Source organism: Bombus terrestris, chromosome 7, assembly GCF_910591885.1.
Source record: "Bombus terrestris chromosome 7, iyBomTerr1.2, whole genome shotgun sequence".
In the NCBI taxonomy this organism is placed as follows: Eukaryota; Metazoa; Arthropoda; class Insecta; order Hymenoptera; family Apidae; genus Bombus; species Bombus terrestris.
This window is the reverse complement of record NC_063275.1, coordinates 410,453-432,604: the sequence shown is the minus strand read 5'-3', so window position 1 is coordinate 432,604 and position 22,152 is coordinate 410,453. Positions and strand designations below refer to the sequence as shown.

The window sequence follows — 22,152 nt, the reverse complement described above, 5'->3', positions numbered from 1 at the left end:
ACCTAAGAAACACGAGGATGGTACCCCGCTGGGGGTAGCCACCAACATGCTAATTTAACCGTTAAAAAATTCCACCAAATGTCCAAATTGGACAAATTGTGAATTTTAATAAATAAATAAAAAAAAAAAAAAAAAAAGTTTTTTTCGCGTGACATCCACCAATTGCCAAACAGGTGGGAAAAATGTATAGCTAGCGATGGGCAATACTTCGAATAAAATATTTTTAATCATTTTCATACAATAAACGTGTATTTTCTATACAAAAATTCCGGTTTCATATTTACATACCTGGTATATTTATCTCACACAAACGTAATAGTATTACTTTTGCGTAGGTATTTGGAAAAATTGACAAACGCATATATGCGTCCTTAATCCATGCCGGGCACTTACAGAAAACGCATATATGTGTCCTTAGTCCACACCGATAGCTTTCACCAGACGCATATACGCGCCCATAGCACTCTAAGGGTTTACTAACTGAATAAAAAAATAATAATATAAAATACTTTTCGCATTATCACAGTTGAAAGAGATATTTTCGTAGCCTTATTCGGATGGATCACATGGCAGATTACTACACACATACGTTTCTTTCTCGCTGTATGGATTATGTATCAATATTCTACATTAATGTCGATATAGTACTTATATTAAATAATTAACATACAGTAGTCATAAATATTATATTTCAGGTACCTTTTATATTTCCACATATCATATGCAATCTGTACACTATTACACCTTCGGCATAGATTGACATGTTCTATAGTTTAACGAAGATAAGCGTTTCAATGAAATCTGGAACTTCGGAGCAAAAGATATTTACAGTGGCTACAAGAAATATCGATACATCACTGTATTTATTAGGTATATTAAATTTCGAATAACTTAATAATACTTTCATAAGGTTACGAAATGTAATTCTATGAAAATGAAAGACTACGTACCATTTAACCACTGTAGTTTAGTCTGTTACTTAAAAGCACGTAAAAAAATGTTTGAGTCTTAAATTTGTTGACTATCGTAGAACGCATTTTGTGTTAGCTTAACAACTACGTATAGGAGAACAAAATATTTTGTTACACAGTTGTTCGTGATACAGTTTGGACGAGATATCTTGCAAAGCAATATCGTTCATGTGACGCTTTGGACGTGATATGTATGTTACATGTTTTTTTCATTAGAAAAAGAGATCTCGCGCAGCGATTGCATAAAAATCAATTCGTAAGACACTGCATATTTGTGAATATAAAAGAGATTAAAGATGCTAAACGGGGAAAATGTTCTGTTTCTATGAGCAAATGATCTTATTTCTTTGTCGTATGAAATAATTCGAAGAACGGTACTATACATAATGGTACGTTACAATCGTTACAAAAATACCTCGTTTGTTTACGTAACTTATTCTCCTTACAAAGTACGCAGCGTTTTATAGCATTTCTTTTCCATAGGAGGTACTTTTTTAGGGAAACATCGAGATTTAATGCAAAGGGGGAACTTTTCCTGAGATCTCTTTGTTTCGCGATGAAAATTTTCAGCTGGTGTAAAATACTTCTCTAATAATCCAGAAATAATGTCTTCTTTTATCTCGCGAAAAGCTTTTCTATCTTGGTGACAGGAGTTCCATATTACGAGACAATTAAATATCGTTATGTTGAGCAAATGTAGAAAATACTTCTTGTACTATTTTATAGATTTACTTATGGTCAAATCCCTCTGTAAAATTTGATAGATTTGATTTGCTCCACTCATGTATGTATTATAATTTAGAACGACATTGGATTTTTTCGGTATTGTCCTGTAATGTAATTACAGAAAGACAGATTCACAGAATAACATCGTGCGAACAATATTGTGTCGCCATACGTATCTCTTTTGTGTTCCAAAGCGGTTAACAACATTTGAGGCTGAGATATTTCGTTGAAAGCATCCCATAAATGACACTGTATCGTGAGGTATTTCGTATAAAGCGTTGTACGAACGACATTGCGTTGCAAAATATTTCGTTCTTAAATACGAAGGGATTAAAAACGTAAACATAACGAATGGAATATTGAAACGACGAAAATAACAGAAACTGTTTACTTGAGAGTGTAAATTCTGATGAATTTGCTTTCTCCTTGTTTATCTCGTCGATTTTAATTTAAATGTAATTATCTAATTATTATTAATACCTTGTACAGAAATTATTGTACTTTTTAATAATATAAGAAATGAATTTTCATTTGCATATGTGAAGCATCGAGTATTTAGAATAAGAAAGAACTCGGAAGAATACAAGTCGTACTGAACTTTTGGGAGACTATTTGTTGAGAAATGCTAAGTTGGTATGATCGCTAGTTCCTATAAGTTAAATTGCTACGACTTCTAACGACTCTCCTTTGTCTTAGAAGTCGACCACGTGTTAATTATCTAACTGTATCCGGTGTATTTAGACGTTTTGTACGTGGTGGTGAAATATAAAAGTAATATTCAATCTGAGTGAACCTATTGAATATCAACCCCAAACCTATATTAAATAACACTATTTGCATATCTGACCTATAGATTAGCATACACAACTTGTACATATAAATAGAGAAATTCCACTTATTTTCTTGCATCTTGTTTTATGGATGAAAGGATAAAATGGCAGAACGTAATAATCCTTCCTTCATACTAATTTGACGTAAGAATTGTATGGTTGAATAAAGATAAATACCTACAAATGGAAAAATTCTGTTTAAATGAATATGTATGTATACATGCATTTATAGTCAAGTTAGTATTCATGAATTAAAATTAGTTTCATATGTTCGAAAACAAAAGGACATGTATTTATACGTAAGTATCTTGTATATAAGGAAAAAGTATGCTTGTCTCTTTTATGAAATGCAGATATACAAGATCACGTATAATTTTATGGCAAATAAATGTTTAAATAAATATTACAAAGGGTAATAAGTCGATATAGTTTTTATACAAGTTTTTACTTATTGCGATATCGCGTATCAATAAGTATTTATATTTTATTTATTTAATATTTTTAATTTTCCTTTTACGTCAAAAGTTTTGTTGTCCTTTCTCAATCTTTCTCAATATTCCACCATGCCAGAACTTTTCAGGTTTTTCGGCGAAAAACTTTTCAATATGATTTTTTGTATCGACCAAAGAGTTACAGTTTTTGCTATTAAAGGAATTTGATAATGACCTAAATAGGTGAAAAACTGAGGGTGCAACGTCTTGTGAATACGATGGGCGTGCTAGCACATCCCAAATGTCCTGATGAAACTCGAAGGATTTTCGATTCGCTAGTTCTGGACGTTTTTGTTCAATTGCTGTCTTTAATTCGTCTAATTACGAGCAATATTTTTCCGAATTTATCGGCTGGTCGTTTGTCACCATAAACAGCGCATATATTGTTTGCTACTTGTGTAGCATTTTTGCCTTTTCGGTAACAGAAAAGCATCAAATTAATGTATTCTAATCAAATCTTTTCCTAAAGATGCATCAAATATCACCTTTTACAATATGTATACAAGTCATTTGTTTTCAATCATTCTGATATATTGAGACCTGTCTTAATGCCACCTACTGAAAATCGCCACGAACTTTCCGAACAACCCAATATATCACGTAATATATAATTTAAATATCTTTATAAAACAATCTTATAACTCCTGTATATATTGTGTATGATGGAGGCAGACATAATTTTTCTTCTTTTTCCTTTTTATAATTTATCACGTGTCTGATAATATAACCATGATAATATAACCATAGTGTTTGAAGAATAATAAATCAAAATATATGGCTGTTTCAGCTTATTGAAACAGTTCAATGATATGTAAAAATACAATTTTATAGTTTATATGTACATGTATGTTTATATGTATGTAAGTACATATATACCATTGATCGTTTTAGGTAATAAATGTTGTAAACATGCTGTAAAATAAAAATAGGGATAAATAGTAGCCTTTTAAGTTTATGTAATATGTAAACAGCAAATCTAAAAGATCCTAAGAAGTGTATCAATAAAAGCTATTATATCATCTTTATATACTGTAACATAAAATTTGAATACAAGTTTATTTTAGGATAAGTTAAGTTAGTAATTTTGTTATATACGTATATAAAATAATGCAAAATATATAAAATCAAATTCTATTTGTTTGTTGCTCATATTCTGGAAACATATAAGTTGAGGAGTTTTCTGATTTTAATGCCATCCAATATCGATAAATGTTATATACATGTAGTATCGGGGAGAAACCCTGGGAAATTAAGAAGATCTACTTGACTATGGGTCATCCACGTCTGTGAAACATGTGCGTGCCGGGTATACCGGAGTCATGGTACAAGAGGTAGCCCTTAGTTAGTTGAGAAGTGAGTATTGTCAGGTTGGCAAGGAGTGTGGTCAGCATGAAAAAGAGAGTTGGAACCGTTGTAACGAGAGTAGGGAGTGATGAATGGTGACTGCATGCATATAGACTGACGGAGCATCATTGATTTTGTGTTGGCGTGAACGATATTGAAACAAACTATACTGTTAACAAACCTAATAGCACTATACATATATACATACATACATACATACATACATATATATATATTAAAATGTCGCACCTACTTTTAGATTCTCCTGCTTGATCATCAAGTGACATTAAAATCAGAAAATCGACAAAAATGTCATAATCCACAATTATACTTGTTTCATCTTTAGTTAAAAAACACAATGTATTGCGTTATCATATTCTCTGTGATTTCCATATTATTACCAAGAAATGAGGTAGTATATTGAGGTAGATTACGAAACGAACTATTTGCGAACTCCTGTGCTCGAGAGAGATGTAACAGGTGCAACCACGCTGCATTCATAACGAACAGTACATCGACATCTCGAACATCTACGCATCTTGATTTGCAAATAGCTATGCACAGTTGCAACAGACTTACGAACTAACATTATAATAAGGCCTCAGAACACTTAATTCGTCCTTTTACATTTTACAAACTGCAAGATTTCTACGTTGAAAAATACATTATCAATTTGCCAATAAGTTACATTCATAAACAAACTTATTATTTATATCCTAAATCTTATTATTTGTATATTGCTATATTTATATTTTCTCTTATTATAGACATATTATTTTTTTGGATCGTAGTAATTATTATGACGCGTTTTCTTATTATCTAAATGATATAATTTTATTACAGTTGTTAAGATAACCTGATCACGTTAAGTCGTGAATACCGAATTTATTAAAAATTAATGAACCAAAGATAATTGTTCAGAATCAATTAAGTAGACGGTAATTAAATGTATGAAGCACGTTGATTGTGCATCGCAACATTTCTTTCATTACAAGAAAAAGTTGTTAATTCATGAATTTTATTAGTATTGTTTAGTATTTTCCTTCTCAGCTATAAAACGAGTTATATAAGACCTATGCTTACTCAAAGGATATATCTATATTCACATCCACTCGTTATTCTTAATAAATTGCAGACATTCAATATTTTATTAAGTTTCGTTATCCATTAACAACTGATCAATAAAGAAAGTTCGTTATTAATCGAAGAATTAATATATCATAAAGAGTATGTGTGTATAGCAGCATCGAGCAGATGTTCAAAACTCATGGTGAATCAAACTTCGCTTGATTTCCAAACACCAAATATATTCAAAACATATTCATGCACGTAGTTGTATGAAATAGATACAGTGGCTTATAAAAGTATTTTACAACTACTATTGTTATAATAGAAAAGTCTAAAACAAATCTGAAAATATACATAGAACTTATTTACAAACATATATTTAATAAAGATTAGCACACAGCATTAATCATTTCCTTAGGTATGCCTACAATAAGTCTCAAAAGTGGTCCCAGTAAATATTTAGGCTTATTTTATACATATGGAAAATAGACTGTTTAAATACTTTCATGACATGTACAAAATATCTACATATTCGTGTTAGGTGTTTTGTAATATCTATGTATATTTTCAGATTTGCTAAAAACTTTACCAATATAACTATGACAATCGGATTTTGTTACGATACTAATAACATTTCAAAATGTTTCTTACAAGACATATAGTATATTCATAAAAGGTGTCATTTACTAGAATATGAACACTTTCATGAGCAACTGTATAAAAAGAATGCTGTTACTTGACCCCTATTTTAATCTTCTAAAATGTTTCCTGTACTTTCGTTGTTCTTGAGTAGACGCAGTACTTCGTTGTACTTGAATGGACGCAGTGCCTTGTTGTACTTGAACAGGCGCACTAAAACAACACATGGTAACTTATAGAAAAAAGATCCTGCTATTAGTATGTAGAGTAATTTTATAATTTGTACATACTTAAATTTATAAACATTAAAATGGAACGATGGACTAGTATTAGGAGGATTAAAATCAAATCCCTCAGATTGGATTGAAGCAGGTTCCTAAAAAGGAAATCATATATTAATCATAATAATGTTAATAAAACACAATCATTAACACAGTTGGTATCGCGAACCTCTAATATACTACAATATCATTCTGTAAATTTCTTTCTATATCGCTGTAAAAGAGCATACAAAAATAGAAATACAGTAACTCTTACTAGTACCAGGTCATCACAGTATTCGAGATATTACTTTTCTGTATATTTGTTTATAATAGTGTTTATCAATAAGTCATGATAGCCGTATCTTATTGTAGTGGCAATGGAATTTGAAAATGTTACGTATAACATATATAATATTAGGTTGTCCCAAAAGTTTCTTTCTTTTTATAAGGAAATAATAGATGCACAACATTTTCTGTTTTATATTATTTTACTGAATTATGAATAAAACGAAAGAAACTTTTGGAACAACCTAATATATTGCTAGAAGATTTCTACGAGTGTTCAGTGTGTATAGAAGAGTATACGAGGGTGTACAGAATGTAATAGAATAAATCGATTATCGAATATGCTAGGAATTTTTTCAGTGTCTTAATACTTTTAGTTTACTTACAGCTGCACAATCTCCTGGAGATGAATCAACATTAAACGCACATTTTAAAGGAATAGCTGATGAAGTAGACAATTGTTGACTTTGCGTAACAGGTTGCGATGTAGAAAATGAACTTGTAGTTGTACATTGCGGAAATGCTGCTAGTTCCGGATTAGGTCCGCTAAATGTATAACCGGATGCTTCATTTCCAGTCGATACAGCAGGTTTGATATTCGCAGAAAAATTGAATAGAGTCGTAGGCATTACAACTGGTTCAGTAGGAATGGCATTAAATATAAATGTTTGGTGTACATGTATAAGAGGCGTTGACTCGCTGGTAGACATTGTAAAAGTAGTATTACCAGATACTATTGATGTCGCTGATAATGTGACAAATGAAGTTGATATTGCAGTTGGTATCTCATACTGGTTGGTATCCTTTGATATTGTTGTATTATATGTTGTTTCTTTTTGGTTTGTTATTGTTGAATCGCAAGCTGTAGATTTATCTTCTAATACTGCAGAAGTAGAAGATTTACATGAAATTGCACCACCAAATTCACATTGCTTATTAGATAAACTAGAAGTAGTTGGTGTTAGAATTGATGATTTGGATGCTGGAGAATTATGCAAAGTTTCTGATACAGTAGGAGGTACTTGGAATGTTGGACTTGATAATGTTGTTGTCGTCGTGGGTTTCCAACAGAAAGGTGTAGATCTACTCTCTGCGTTATCACACACCGACTCTTTACTTTTTGATGTTGGAGCAGTAAGAAACTGACTCGTACTTGCGTCACCAAATGCATGTTGTTTATTAGATAAACTAGAAGTAGTTGGTGTTAAAATTGATAATTTGGATGCTGGAGAATTATGCAAAGTTTGTGATGCAGTAGATACTTGGAATGTTGGACTTGATAATGTTGTTGTCGTCGTGGGTTTCCAACAGAAAGGTGTAGATCTACTCTCTGCGTTATCAGACACTGATGCTTTACTTTTTGATGTAGGAAAAGTAAGAAACTGACTCGTACTTGCGTCACCAAATGCATATTGTTTATTAGATAAACTAGAAGTAGTTGGTGTTAAAATTGATGATTTGGATGTTGGAGAATTATGCAAAGTTTGTGATGCAGTAGGAGGTACTTGGAATGTTGGACTTGATAATGCTGTTGTTGTCGTTGGTTTCCAACAGAAAGGTGTAGATCTACTCTCTGCGTTATCAGACACTGATGCTTTACTTTTTGATGTAGGAAAAGTAAGAAACTGACTCGTACTTGCGTCAGCAAATGCATGTTGTTTATTAGATAAACTAGAAGTAGTTGGTGTTAAAATTGATGATTTGGATGCTGGAGAATTATGCAAAGTTTGTGATGCAGTAGATACTTGGAATGTTGGACTTGATAATGTTGTTGTTGTCGTTGGTTTCCAACAGAAAAGTGTAGATCTACTCTCTGCATTATCACACACTGACTCTTTACTTTTTGATGTTGGAGCAGTAAGAAACTGACTCGTACTTGCGTCACCAAATGCATATTGTTTATTAGATAAACTAGAAGTAGTTGGTGTTAAAATTGATGATTTGGATGTTGGAGAATTATGCAAAGTTTGTGATGCAGTAGGAGGTACTTGGAATGTTGGACTTGATAATGTTGTTATTGTCGTTGGTTTCCAACAGAAAAGTGTAGATCTATTCTCTGCATTATCACACACTGACTCTTTACTTTTTGATGTTGGAGCAGTAAGAAACTGACTCGTACTTGCGTCACCAAATGCATATTGTTTATTAGATAAACTAGAAGTAGTTGGTGTTAAAATTGATGATTTGGATGTTGGAGAATTATGCAAAGTTTCTGATGCAGTAGGAGGTACTTGGAATGTTGGACTTGATAATGTTGTCGTCGTTGGTTTCCAAGAGAAAGCTGTAGATCTACTCTCTGCATTATCACACATTGACTCTTTACTTTTTGATGTTGGAGAAGTAAGACACTGACTCGTACTTGCGTCACCAAATGCATATTGTTTATTAGATAAACTAAGAGTATTTGGTGCTAAAATTGATGATTTGGGAATTGCAAGTTCAACTTGCGCGCAACGTTCATGGATCCATGCTTTTTGACATGTACCTGAAGCTGGGTCAGGTGTTTGTACAGTTTTTGCACATTTATTATCTGACAATGTTAGAGCTTCAAAAGCACTGGAAAAGAATGAAGTTGCAAAAAGAGGAGCTGATACTGTACTAGAAGTCTTAATCGCTTGAAATTCTGGCGTTGAGTCTTTCTTCAGATTTTCTGAATTTTGCTTTACATCAGTCTTTACATCATTACCTTCATTCCTTTGAAGTTTAATACTATTTTTTGAGATCCGCGAAACTCCATTTTCAGATATCTTTGCTTTATTTGTTTTATTTCCTCCTTCAAGCGTGTCACATATAAAATTATTTTTAGATATTGTAGCATCAGTCTTCTCTTGGCCAGCTCTGTCAATATCAAATTTAACATTCGCAATATTTGCAGCTATAGATTTATTCGACGTTGTATTTGGAAATGATGATTGAATCCTGGTAGCAATATGATCAGTAGAGTTAGCTATATCACAATATGGACAAAAACAACAGAAATAATCGAATTAAAAATTAATACAATGAACTGTAGAGAAAATGTATTATTATATATTTTAAAAATTCATTTTTGTAATCACATTCCATATTATATTTTGATTTCACATATTTTTATGATGTCTTTTTTTTTTAATTGTCGTTGTAGTATTCTACAAATTCGGAGATTTTAAATTGTACAATATAGTAGGTCACATTAATATTCGGATAGTCTAAACAAAAATTGCTTTTTAGAAATTGGACCAGAGGACTTGAGTTTCTTGGAAAAGTTAAAAGGATTAGATCACCAAATCATATGGAAGATAGACTTTGAAAAAAATTACAATTAGTCGGGATTGCGAAGAAAACAGTAATGGTCATTTGTCACGACATTTTTACCTAAACCTGTAATGACTATTACCATCTTCTAACAATACGTTCTGTAGACTTATGTCGGTTATATACATGCTAAAAGTTTCATCAAAATCGGTTGATGCAGAAACAAGCGGTAGGCATCGAAAGATGTAAGAATCTTTAGATTTGTTACAGTTATAGATCGAAAACAGGTTTCGTGAAAAATTGCAGTTTTCGCCATTTTTAATTTTTAGTTGATACAAACATTGACCGACGAACAATTCAGTGAGCACACACAGAGTTAATTAATCAGAATATAACATATTTGACGTCACATTATTTACGACAATTAGAAGCAGTTCAGTGAGCATTTAAAGGATTAATCAATTAGAATACAACACAGCTTACATATCCAGATTTAACACATAGTTAGACAAACAGAATACGCAAATCTGTAGTTATCAGCTATTTGCAGACAACACATAAGAATACACGAGTCAATATGAATGAGTTAATTCGAGGTGAAACACAAGATAACGGAATAAATAGTCAAGTATGACAGTTTGATAATGGAATCTTGAAGTAGATTCGTTGGTTCAATGTTACGCTACCTTTTTTTTACTATTTATGAACAAGGGAATTGTCAAAAAGATTGCAAAATGTATTATAATAAAACAGGTCGTATCTTTTTACAGATTGGCAGTTGTGACAGATTTGTAAATTTGTTTATCAATTGCAGTAACATCATGATGAATTGTGAGGATACACTCTAGCATAATACAGGGTCAGAATCGCGTAATGATAGAAAAACATTTTCTCATTTTTTTTTTTTTTTTTTTTTTACGAGATTTTAAGATCGTCATTTTCTAAAAATAGAATTCTATCGTATGTTCTTTTATATTTTCTCCAATCGATACGTTTATTTATTCTTTATAGAAGAATATTAAGGTTCTTGGCCTTAAAATGCCTTCGTACTTACGTAACTTACTTTGAGATAGCAGTGAAATGAGCATTAAGAATATGTTTTCACACGCGAAGAATAATTTAGTCAAGTAGTAGCTAGGGCTGAATTTACACTGTCCACTTTGAAACGAGAATGAAAAGCCGAATTTATGCTGTTTCACTTTGGGGGAACACGAATGGAAACAGCGTTTATCCGTCGTATTCGTCCAAAGTGAAACATAAATTCGCCTAAAGCGACGTTTTCCGATGAATTGTCCGCTGTGATGATTCACAGTGAGACAGTGTAAATTTGAATTTACTTGCAACTTGACTAAACTACTAGCCGTGTTTCACTGAACGTTCATACGGAGCATCTATCGATAACTGCTGCTTAAAACAACTGCAAAACGACTGACAAAAGAAAATAATTTTGCGTGCTTTATTGATACCGTTCGACATTAAACATTTTTCATTATACGATTGCAATCCTCTAAAGTTACCTCGAGAATATCGGTATTAAATAACTATTTAATTATTTAGTTAGAACTAAAAGTTCCTAAAATAATTTCAATGTTTCTTCTACTTTGTTACAAGTACGTAGCTGATAAAGTTAGCTTATTGTAATTACGATGCAATCACTGGAAAATAAAGACTGTCCGTATATGTATATGATAAAAATCGTGGAGATAGAATAACAACGGATCGGTGTTCATTTTTTCTCGAGTCACTGATCTATCTCGAACCACCATTAACGTATTACGAACGTTTTACAGATTAAAACCACTAAAAAGTTTTAGGCTTTTTACCTGATTTTAGTAAGCATGGTTACGCTCGAATAACAGTAATCCTGTTTTCAAATGTGCATTTGTGCACCAGGATGGATATATACTAGAGCAATCACTTGATATAAGTTTACCGTTTGACAAGGTACATCCTTGATAACACCGTACTTACTGCCAGTATCATATTCCAGTAATTATGGATTAACGAGGCAGCCATTCTACATGGCAACATAAGCAGAAAATGTAGAATAAGGTTTGTTCATACGATACTTCGTTAAAATTGACTTGAACTTTACCTAAAAGCTTAAAATTGAGTTAAAAGCTTTGCCAAATATATACTCGAACTTGTCTGATTCCGAATTATTTCGGTCTGATTTCTGAAGTGGGAATGAACAATCGATAAAAGGTTGTTCTACATCCCGAAATAAATCAAGAATTTATAGAATAAACATTTTTCATGCGGCGCTTTGTTTTCAAGAAAATCGATTTGAAAAATTTGTCTAGTATAATTGAACTTGCCTGATTCTGAACTAGGCAGAAATGAATCAATAAGAAGTTATTCTGTATTTCAAAATAAATCGAAAATGTAGAATAAAATTATTTCATAGAACGTGCCGTTTATGGAAAAATGAAATTTGAAAATTTATCGAGTAGATGTACAGCAAGTTGATTCTTAATTCAACGCATTAAACTCTATTTTCTTAAAAATGAAGCTTTACATATCGAAGAATCTTGTTTTATATTTTTGATTTATTTTCGCAAGTAGAGTAGTCTCCTTTCGGTTGCTTACTCATATTGAATTGGTAATTAGCCAAATTCACATTCGTTAAAGGAATTCGATTCTCTTGAAAATCATATAAATGGAAGAATGTTATTCTTTATTGCATACTTTTTACTTATTTTCGGAGATAGAACTCAACTGTCCACATCTGTCCTTCAAATTTAATTTTCCGTATAATATCGCGTATAGTTGCGTATAATACCAAATTTAATATTTATATGTCGGGTTTAGCGTTAGGTTCATGAGCGCGTAACGAATCTTCATTCGGACTAGCCATCGTTGTTGTACAATAGAGATTATATTTAGTGGTACAAATATGATTTTTACAAAGTTTGATAAATAACCATGGTGACTAAACACTCGAGATGATAAAGACAATGTTCTTAGGTTCAATATCGAATCCACGGTCAACGGGGTAACTCTTTGTTAAACGTAGAATATATTTTGAAGCTTAAAGTAACGTTTGCTGTGACGCTCGGTATAATAATGCACGCAAAGACGATGTGCAAACTCTCCAAGGTGATCGCAAGAATAAAAGACTGATGGGAATGTTCCTCTCCTTACGATCGCGTTTGTTCGTTGCATATTGGCCGGGGTTATCAACAAAATTCCAGCCGCCGTTGCTAGGCAGATCCGTGTAGAGCTGACATTGCTTCTGCCCGAGGTTTGATTGTTAATACAACGTGTGTCCCACAATATTGGCACTTCTCTGTTAGGTAAAAACGTTCATCCCGTGACCGTGGCTACGTTCGGCAACCAGTTGTGTCACCTCCAGCCCAAACCCATCGTCAGAAATCTCGGTCAAACATAATAGGATTGAATCGCAACAACTATTTCCAAGTTTTATCATTTAAGTACAGCTATAATAAATGGTCTAGACTAAAGTTTTGGGGATCTTCCCAAAAATTCCAAAAGAAAGGCCCCGATGTCCCCCCCATCTCCGACATATATATATTGAGGTTTTCACCTACGAAAAATTAAATTTATATATATTTTATATAATATTCTATACAGTAACATTTTGCAGTAATATCTTCAATTGTAGTAGTGTACACATTCTTCCACTTAATTTCAATTTCGATTATGCTTTGTGAAAAGGCAGTAGTTCCTACACTCGATAAGAACATAAAGTATCACAAATTTCACATTTTCAACATTAGCTGATAATTTAACAGGTAAAACCAATTTTAACGAGCGTTCGATCTAATCTTCAAATCACGTGTTTTTCTATAAATGCATCGAACCACTTCTAAACAATGGTGGAAAGTTTTTACGATAGAATACAAATGTACATAAATATCTCGTTAATAATTACCTAAATCGTCTAACAATATAATCACGGGTTATCCATTGCAACACGAACCAAATACACTTAACTTTCAGATTGTAGAAGTTCGATAGAACGTTTTACCCAATATATAATTCGTTACATAATTTCGATACGAGATTAGATACTTCTTGTTTGAAACAAAAATAGCAAATAAAAAGATTGATTACTTCAAGTAAATTTATTTGAAAATAACGCTTGAGAAAGAAGTATTATTGCTAGACTTGCATTTAATATCGTGCAAATAATATATACAATCTGGCCATTACTAGTTTTCTTACACGTTCTCCAGGAAGTAGGTATTTAAACTAAATGCTGCGAGAAAGAATGCTTGTCTCGTGAACGATTTAAATTTCGAAATCTGTGTAAATTATCGCGTAGCATATAAAATGAGTTATGTGAGATATTCATAAACTGATTTCAGGGAATTTAACACAAGGTTATACGCTAATGCTTGAAAAGAGGAAAGTTTTTCTTCGAGACGGGTTGTGTATACTGCCGCACAAAAATTATTCTTTATGATTATAATAAAATTATTCATTATTGAAAAAGGAAATGACGAAAGTAGAATTAGATATTAAAGCCAATAGATTTTATTGAACCGTTTCAAATATTTATCAGTCTCATTTTAACCAATTAATTGTATTCATCTCGTTCCGCGAGCGAGAGATACGATCTGAAAGCGATTTTAAAAAATAATATGTATTGGTGAAGTTGCAGGAATCCGTGAACTTACGCTACTATTTAACAAGATAAGAATTTAATTGAACAATTAATATAATTTACGTAACAGAATCTGATCTGAACGCTCTAGTTACTATCGTACTAGTTTAACCGTTGCCTTCGTTTCCAATAACCGTTTTGCAGTTAATACGGCGTTAACTATAAATGTAAAACTAACGGAAACAAGTCTGATAAATAAGTTTCTATATATTGTAGAGACACTTTTATCGATGCAATAATTATCAAAATATCTTGAATATTCTTAAGTGACTTCACGTTGAATTCTTATAGTACGTTAATTATTTTTATAATTTCATTTGTAATTTATTAATTATTACAATTGTTTTATAATTCACATCATTTACTTATTGATAATATTTATAATAATATTGTATTTATAATAATCTATACAAAAGTATTAAAAATATTAATTAATTAAACTAACATTATTCATTTCTTAGAAAATATCGTGCATTTATCAAAAATAAAAAGGTTTATAACTTTAAATCTGTCAGCTTATTCCTGTCATCTACTATTTCATATTAAAATACTTTTTTTTTTATCAACGAGTGATATAAAAGTCAGAATATCAACAGAAATCCACTTATATTTTCTCACGTGTAATTAATCTGTAATTAGATGTAACTTAGTACCATAATTGATCGCTACACAATAATTGTAATTCTTGAACTTCCATGTATAATTTATTAATTATTATGATAATTTTATAATTTCGAATTATTTATTAATCAATAAATAATCGCTGTTTACCTATCTTGTAGTTTTATCTTTATATCATCTTTTCGTAATGTCTCCAATATAATTTACGATAATATATTATCGTATTTTTATGTTAAATAATGTATTGTACTTATTATCTTGCAATGTGATATGATTATGTATTATAATGTAGTCGCTGTAACCACAAGGTGGATATGTCATTTTTTGTTTGCAATAATTAAATTATGGACATTTATGCACATTAAATTTACAAGAAACGTATGATATATACGCATATAAAATATGCAGAAAAAATATGCACAATATGTCAGCAATACGTCCAATGTAAGGTAATATATCGAATATTATTTACGATACAATATTTAAGAATCGATATTTAACAATACTTCTACAATTATTCTGGTATGTATAGTTTGTACGACAATAAATTATCAGCTCTTTGTCCAAATTTGTAATTGTTAACTGATAAAGTTTATACAGAATGAGCATGTAAAGTTGAATATTGACTATTATATATACATATACGGGGAAGAAAATTTAGTGTAATTGAATTTTTTGTACGAGAGCATTTCAAATTCGCTATCTTCTTTTATAAATACATATTTTTTACTATACATAATGATGAATTCAACGACTACATTCACTCAAGGTCATTCAAAATCAATCCAGGCCACAGAAAATTTGGCGGTGTTCGTGACCGATTTTACGAAGCCCATGAAGATTCTCTGTTGCTCAGTGCATATTTCGGTAAGTGATTAACTTAAGAATATTTTAACAATTTTTAATTTTAGACTTTATCGTGCGTAATACTTTTTAACATACAATTTGATGTTTTATCCGAATTCGAAAAAAAGTGTTAGGCATCCCATTTAAAGAACAAACTATAACTGTCATATCTCAACAATGTCTATGCAACTTTTGTTCGAAACATTTTTCGCACAAAATAATTTACGAGTTATTTGAAGCCACCGTGTTACGAGACTCACCCCATATATATATATATATAATATTATATATACCTGCTTATAATATACTGTTATATTTATTAAGAACGTTATCACTATTATTATTATAGCATATATATGCTCGTTAACAATAATCAAACGGTTAATCACTTCAATTGATATTTTTAATTAAATTGATTTTAATTAAATTTTTCCCGATAAATCGAGACTTTAACTTTCGTCTGCATTCCCTAACGAAGAAGCACAATCTTCTAAAGATTTCGAAAGACTGTTTTCACGCGAACAGTTACTTTCATTCCTTTAAAGATTTAAGACACGATCTATTTTAATTAAGGTACGATAGGTTTCACCGTTGGATTTACTTTCAGCGACGGGCACGCGATCGCAAATTAATTTGTTCGTTGGTTAATAGCAATCGCGGAAGCGATCCACGTTGCGAAAACTATCCTCCCTCCGGATATTTTTACTAACGCGAATCACGTTCGCGGTTGCAATTCGTCGGATAAGGAATGCGCTAATTACACTTGGTAGAAAGTCACGGTTAATCGAGTACGTCTATGACAAAATTCGCTTCAAAACCTATTTGACATTGTGTTTTCTTTGGAGACGAAAAGTAACAGTCATTTTGAAAATTATTACGAAAAAAGATTTTTAGAAAATGTTCATTTTAATGGAAGTGGAAGACACTGAACTCTACATCTTAAAAGGATATTTCCCCAAATTAAATGGTTAAAAGCTATTAATTTTAAAATGCTTTAGTTACAAATATCTAACCATTATAAAAGACTACAATTTTTTCATTTTCAATAACTGTCATCGACGATGGAAATTGTTTTTGACTAAGAATAATCACTGGCATTATCGGTAACCAAATGGTTGGCAAAGCTGATATATACCTAGGAACAGTTTATTTGTTATATATATGCAAAATGGAGATGATAGTCATAGTACAACTCTACATGAAAAAATAAGTCGAAACTCTACAATAACATTTTTTCATATGACGCTTCGTTTCTGGCAAAATCGAATTTGAAAATTTGTCAAGCATACTTTAATTTGGCTATATTTTTTCTATATATTTCACTTATTTTCAGATGGAATTTAAATCTTAAATTATTTACTCTTATCCGGAATTAACCAAATTTAGGTATACCCGTCAAATCTTCAAATTCGAACAAATGTTATACGAAATTGCTTTCTTATTTTTTCACGTAGAATCACGCCTAGCAGGTTGTACTGCGATTACCGCCCCATCTCGTATAATAAAATTTTCCAATATAAAATAGGATTTATATTAACTTTTATTCTTACAGTAGATTCAAATTGTTATATCTATAATTTTTGACACAATCTGTATTTAATACATTATGGTTTTTAATATAATATAGTCGTCAAAATCGCTAAATGTTAAGCTTTAACAAACAATCCTGAACTTGGTAAACTAGATACAACGTTTCTCAACTCGTTACGTATCTACGATCTCGTGATCCCACGAAGAACAGTTTTCAAGCTTCAAAGTTCCGTCTCTCACGCTACAACCCCAACTGGTTAACTCTGCAATCTAATCTTTCTGGGCTGATTTGATTCGCTTGCCGAGCTGATTTCAAATCGTATCTACCGATCGACTTGGTGACCAGGCACGTTTTACTTTTGCGACTCGATGATTGCGTTTATTCGCAGCAAACGTACTACGTGGAATGTAAAAGCTTCGGCACGATACGAGAACAAAGAGAGGCTGTCCCGTTGAAAATGTTTCCGCGGTCGTGGCACACGAACCGACTCTCGACCTCACTCGCTTCTTCTCTGCCCCGTCCATGCTAAAACCAACGACTAGATCGCCTTGGCCGAACAGGAAAACAGCCTGATCTCATCTTGTAAATATGAACGTTCCTCCTCTTGTTGCCTCTCGAGAACAAGCACCAAATGCCGAAGATTTTATGGAAATGGCACGGCTGTTATTCCTTAGAGGGGGAGCAACGATCGCATAGGCACTATCGTTTTCCATTATACGACTCGATTCTATATTGTCGATCGCCTATTTCAGGGGGTTGAACGATAGACGGAAGTATCAGAGGTGGAAGGTTGAAGCTTAGGGAAATGGAGATTATAACTACAGGTCGGTTAGAGGTATTACATCGTAATGTTCCGTTGTAGTGTACTATTGCTCGTAAGTATAGTTCATAAGCATTGTTGATAAGTATAGTTCGTAAACATTGGTAATCTGTGATGATATCATTGATAGTTGATAATGTGTCTAGACAATTCAAATTTTACGATTACAAACACCAGTTTTATTGTTGCGTATTAGCTTTCAAAAATTAATTCAATTTGATCATAATATACTGTTATATGAAACTAAAGTGATTATAAACGTAGTTATAATAATTTATTCTTAATTTTGTAAAATATACATCAAAAGTAAACGAGTGTCTGAATACTTTTTAATGCACTGAATACTTTGATCGATTTGTATGAACAAGACACAAATGTTACTAAAACACATGGTAGAACAGAAAGATCCAGGACGACTTTATTCTCTGTTACAGTCATCCTTGAATATTATAACTGCCTGTTATGCCTGCAGCTATCAAATATTATGGAGGAGTTATGTTACCTAAGGAATCCATTGTTTTTAGCTCACTTGGTGATAAAGCTCTATGTACAGTAGATATGATGGAGATGGATGTAATAAATTGATAGATAGATTATTGTGATTAAATCTAGCAATAATATTTAATATTATCTAACACTTAGATGAATCATGTATTTAATTTCAATACGACATTGATATAGTTTTAAATGAATAATTATTCCACAACAAGATCATTAAGGATCATTAATTCATACGTTTTGGTAACATTCGTGCATCGTCAAAACAAGTCAATTAATGTATCCAAATACATACGAGCTGCAGTGTACGTTAAATCCTACGTAAACATTACAATTTAATTTAAACACGAGTTAGATTATTTAATTTCAGAGTATTTAATTTTAATTGATATTCTACGCTTTATACGATGTATGTTATTAATAATAACATACACATATTTTATTATCACGAATGCTTATCATATATCATGTGAATTTTTAACAAATTAAAAACAATAGAGGAGATTTGAGATAGAGAAAAGTAGAAATCAGGAATACGAATGGAATAAAATTTAGAATATAGATAAACAAATATTACGGATATAAGTGCAATGAAACAAATGAGCCTATTTGTACAATAAACTGAAATTTGATTTTCAAAAAGACTTTTAACAAATTAGGATTTAACCTAGCCGTTTAAAAAGTTGTTCATCCTTATAAGAAGTAACCAATTTTTGTTCTTTTTCCATCAATGACGTATGTATTACGTGCAAATTCTGTCAAACATTCTTAAATACAAAGTGTAAAAATTGTCAATATTACCAGGAAAATTCAAATTACTTTTTACTGCAATTTCATTGAAGCTTTAGAACGAAGTATTTAATTCTTTGATTCGATATAAAGTGATATATTTTTAGACATTTATAATTTCTATCTATTTGACATTCATTAAATTACGTGCTACGCAAACTCTTGCCGTTTAATATTTTACGACAGTGCTTAAAGAATTCATAGCTAGAAAATAAACTGTGCATTAAAGGACTGTGTAAAATAGTACGTAGCAATTGAAATGCTGCACAGAGATGTTTCCAAGATTTCACCGGGAAATTATTTGGTCGTTGACTCAATAGAAGTGAAATAGAAATACGTGTGTGTCATTGAACCTCCATGAAAGAATTATGTCATGTCTTTCTATAGAGAAATAAATTCGATGATATCCCGATAAATTTATAAACGTATATAACCCTTCGTCCCTTTTGAAAGATTTACGATAAAATTAGCCAAAATTTACGCCAACGGTATTTTAATCATATAAATGTCAAACAAAATAAATTAACGACGCAACTATAAATACGTTTCCTTCGAAGATTCGAATTTTCATATTATGCACATTTTGTTTCTTTATATCATGTTGTTGTGAGAAATTTATATGTTTCTAATGAATGTTTTCATTTCGAAGTTTCGTTAGTTAACGCTCAGGAAATTTTTATAAATCTTCTGACGAGGAGAGTAAACAGATAGACAAATTTGAAACCAGAATAATTATTTGTAGAAACAAGAATGTGTTTTTCAGTTAAATATGTGAACATATACGTCAGAAAATTTTGTCCAGGCGTGAATACAACGTAGAATCAGAGAAAATTAATACTGCTATAAAACTAGTACGTAATCCTCTCAGATATTAAACCGCTAACGTAATTTATTTTTGCTCTTCGCTACTTTTAATTTAGTTTTTATCCTGTCCGTCTAATTTTACAACATACTAATCATTTCTCATTCTAAATTTTCACAAATCCAATTTCCATATATACATAGTATTATAATATTTATACCTATCTAATATTCGCGTATTATATTTGTATATTATAATAAATATTTTTGCGTTATCCCTTATACACATATACACCTGTTAAATACTATAAAAAATACTAAACTTTGAATGTTTCAAATATTTGTACATCGTCTCTTTAATTTTTACGTCTTTAAAATTGTGCATTATTGATTATGACATTATTTTTATTCCTATCATGGAAATTGTTAATTTTAGAATCGTCGTTCCTATGGATCTGAATACATTTGTATGTGTACATTATTTTCCTTGTAGTCTTCCTATTATCATATTACAATAGACAGATTCATTGGTTATAAGTTAGACATATACATACATTTTGCCTGTTTATTCTTTCCAACTTCAAATCCTAGCGCACAAATTGCAGATTTGTATCTGTAGTCAATGATTGACCGGATTTGAAAGTAGTATATAAAAAATGAATGTTTCAGTTTTTCAGCAATGTCATATGATTCTTACAATATGACGACCAGATGCGTAAGTAGATGTGTAGAAAAAAAGATGAAAATAGTATCATAAATAAAAGCAAGTTATATACATATATAAATAATATATATTTAATTATTTATTATATATATATAATATATAATAAAATATATCATCTATTATAATCATACTCCTGAAATTTCGAAGGAATCTCATCAAACATCTCAGAGTTCTGTTAACTGGATGGTGGTTCAAAATTTTTGTGCAATTTTTTACGAAATGTATAGTTTATGCTCTACGACGTTATACGCATATTGAATTTTACCAACTATACATACTGTGTGTTGCAGTATTTTGCACCACAATATAGAAGTTAACTTAAATTATGTTTATATACATACTAAGATTAAGCACTTCCTCATTCAAAATGTCTTATAAAATTAAATAACAGAACGATAGCTAGTTGACAGTATAATCAATAACGTTAGAGGATATGCTTTTTTTAAAAGAATGCTTTAGAATTCGATCATTCTTGTTGATATTAAAAATCAGAAGACGTATTGAATCCTGAATGCATTTTTGGCACACTTTTATGTATTTACATATCTTCAATATTACTCTGTCTTTGGTATTAACACATGTCTGATGTCAAGGTTAATATGTTCTTAACGTTTTCATATTCTCAATACAAAGTATAGTTTTATAATGAAAGGTAAATTTTATTGTTGATTTTTAAAGTGACTAAAAGTGTGTCTTGTTATCTTTATGTCCACGATACCAGTGTTTCATCGTCGCACGCTTGGAGTCAGCGTATTCTATATATGAGTATTACTTCTTCATTATTTTTTTAGTATTAAACAACTTGTACGTTTGAGGAAAATTAGAAATAGTTTGTATGAACTATTTCGCAATTTTCAACATCAGGTTCATAAATAAAAGAATTATCGTTAGATATATAATAATTAAAGACCACAGGAATAATGGAAAAACGTGATACATACAACTTTTGTATTGCACATAAGAACATTTTTATAATTCAGTATCTTATTAGCTAGTCGCACATTATGAAACCTGTTTTATTGTCAAATTTGGTTATATTAA

At 31.1% G+C, this 22,152-nt stretch overlaps 1 protein-coding gene and 1 long non-coding RNA gene across 5 annotated transcripts in view; one reads left to right on the top strand and one right to left on the bottom strand.

The window, feature by feature from the left end:
• The first annotated feature begins 312 nt into the window (after positions 1-312).
• On the top strand, positions 313-2,479 carry LOC125385476. The gene is made up of 2 exons (XR_007224793.1): positions 313-603; positions 696-2,479. It is a non-coding gene; the product is annotated as an uncharacterized LOC125385476 (long non-coding RNA).
• Positions 2,480-5,652: 3,173 nt separating this feature from the next.
• The window catches only part of LOC100647282 (mucin-3A), a 32,856-nt gene continuing 16,356 nt past the window's right edge, over positions 5,653-22,152 (bottom strand). For 3 of the 4 annotated variants that reach the window (XM_048407674.1, XM_048407675.1, XM_048407676.1), the window contains exons 9-11: positions 7,004-9,564; positions 6,360-6,445; positions 5,653-6,282 (exon numbers count right to left, since the gene is read on the bottom strand). In XM_048407674.1, coding sequence (XP_048263631.1) covers positions 6,174-6,282; positions 6,360-6,445; positions 7,004-9,564 — 2,756 coding nt within the window. In that variant the 3' untranslated portion in view covers positions 5,653-6,173. The remainder of the gene's footprint in view (positions 6,283-6,359; positions 6,446-7,003; positions 9,565-22,152) is intronic. The other variant, XM_048407677.1, reaches the window with a different exon arrangement.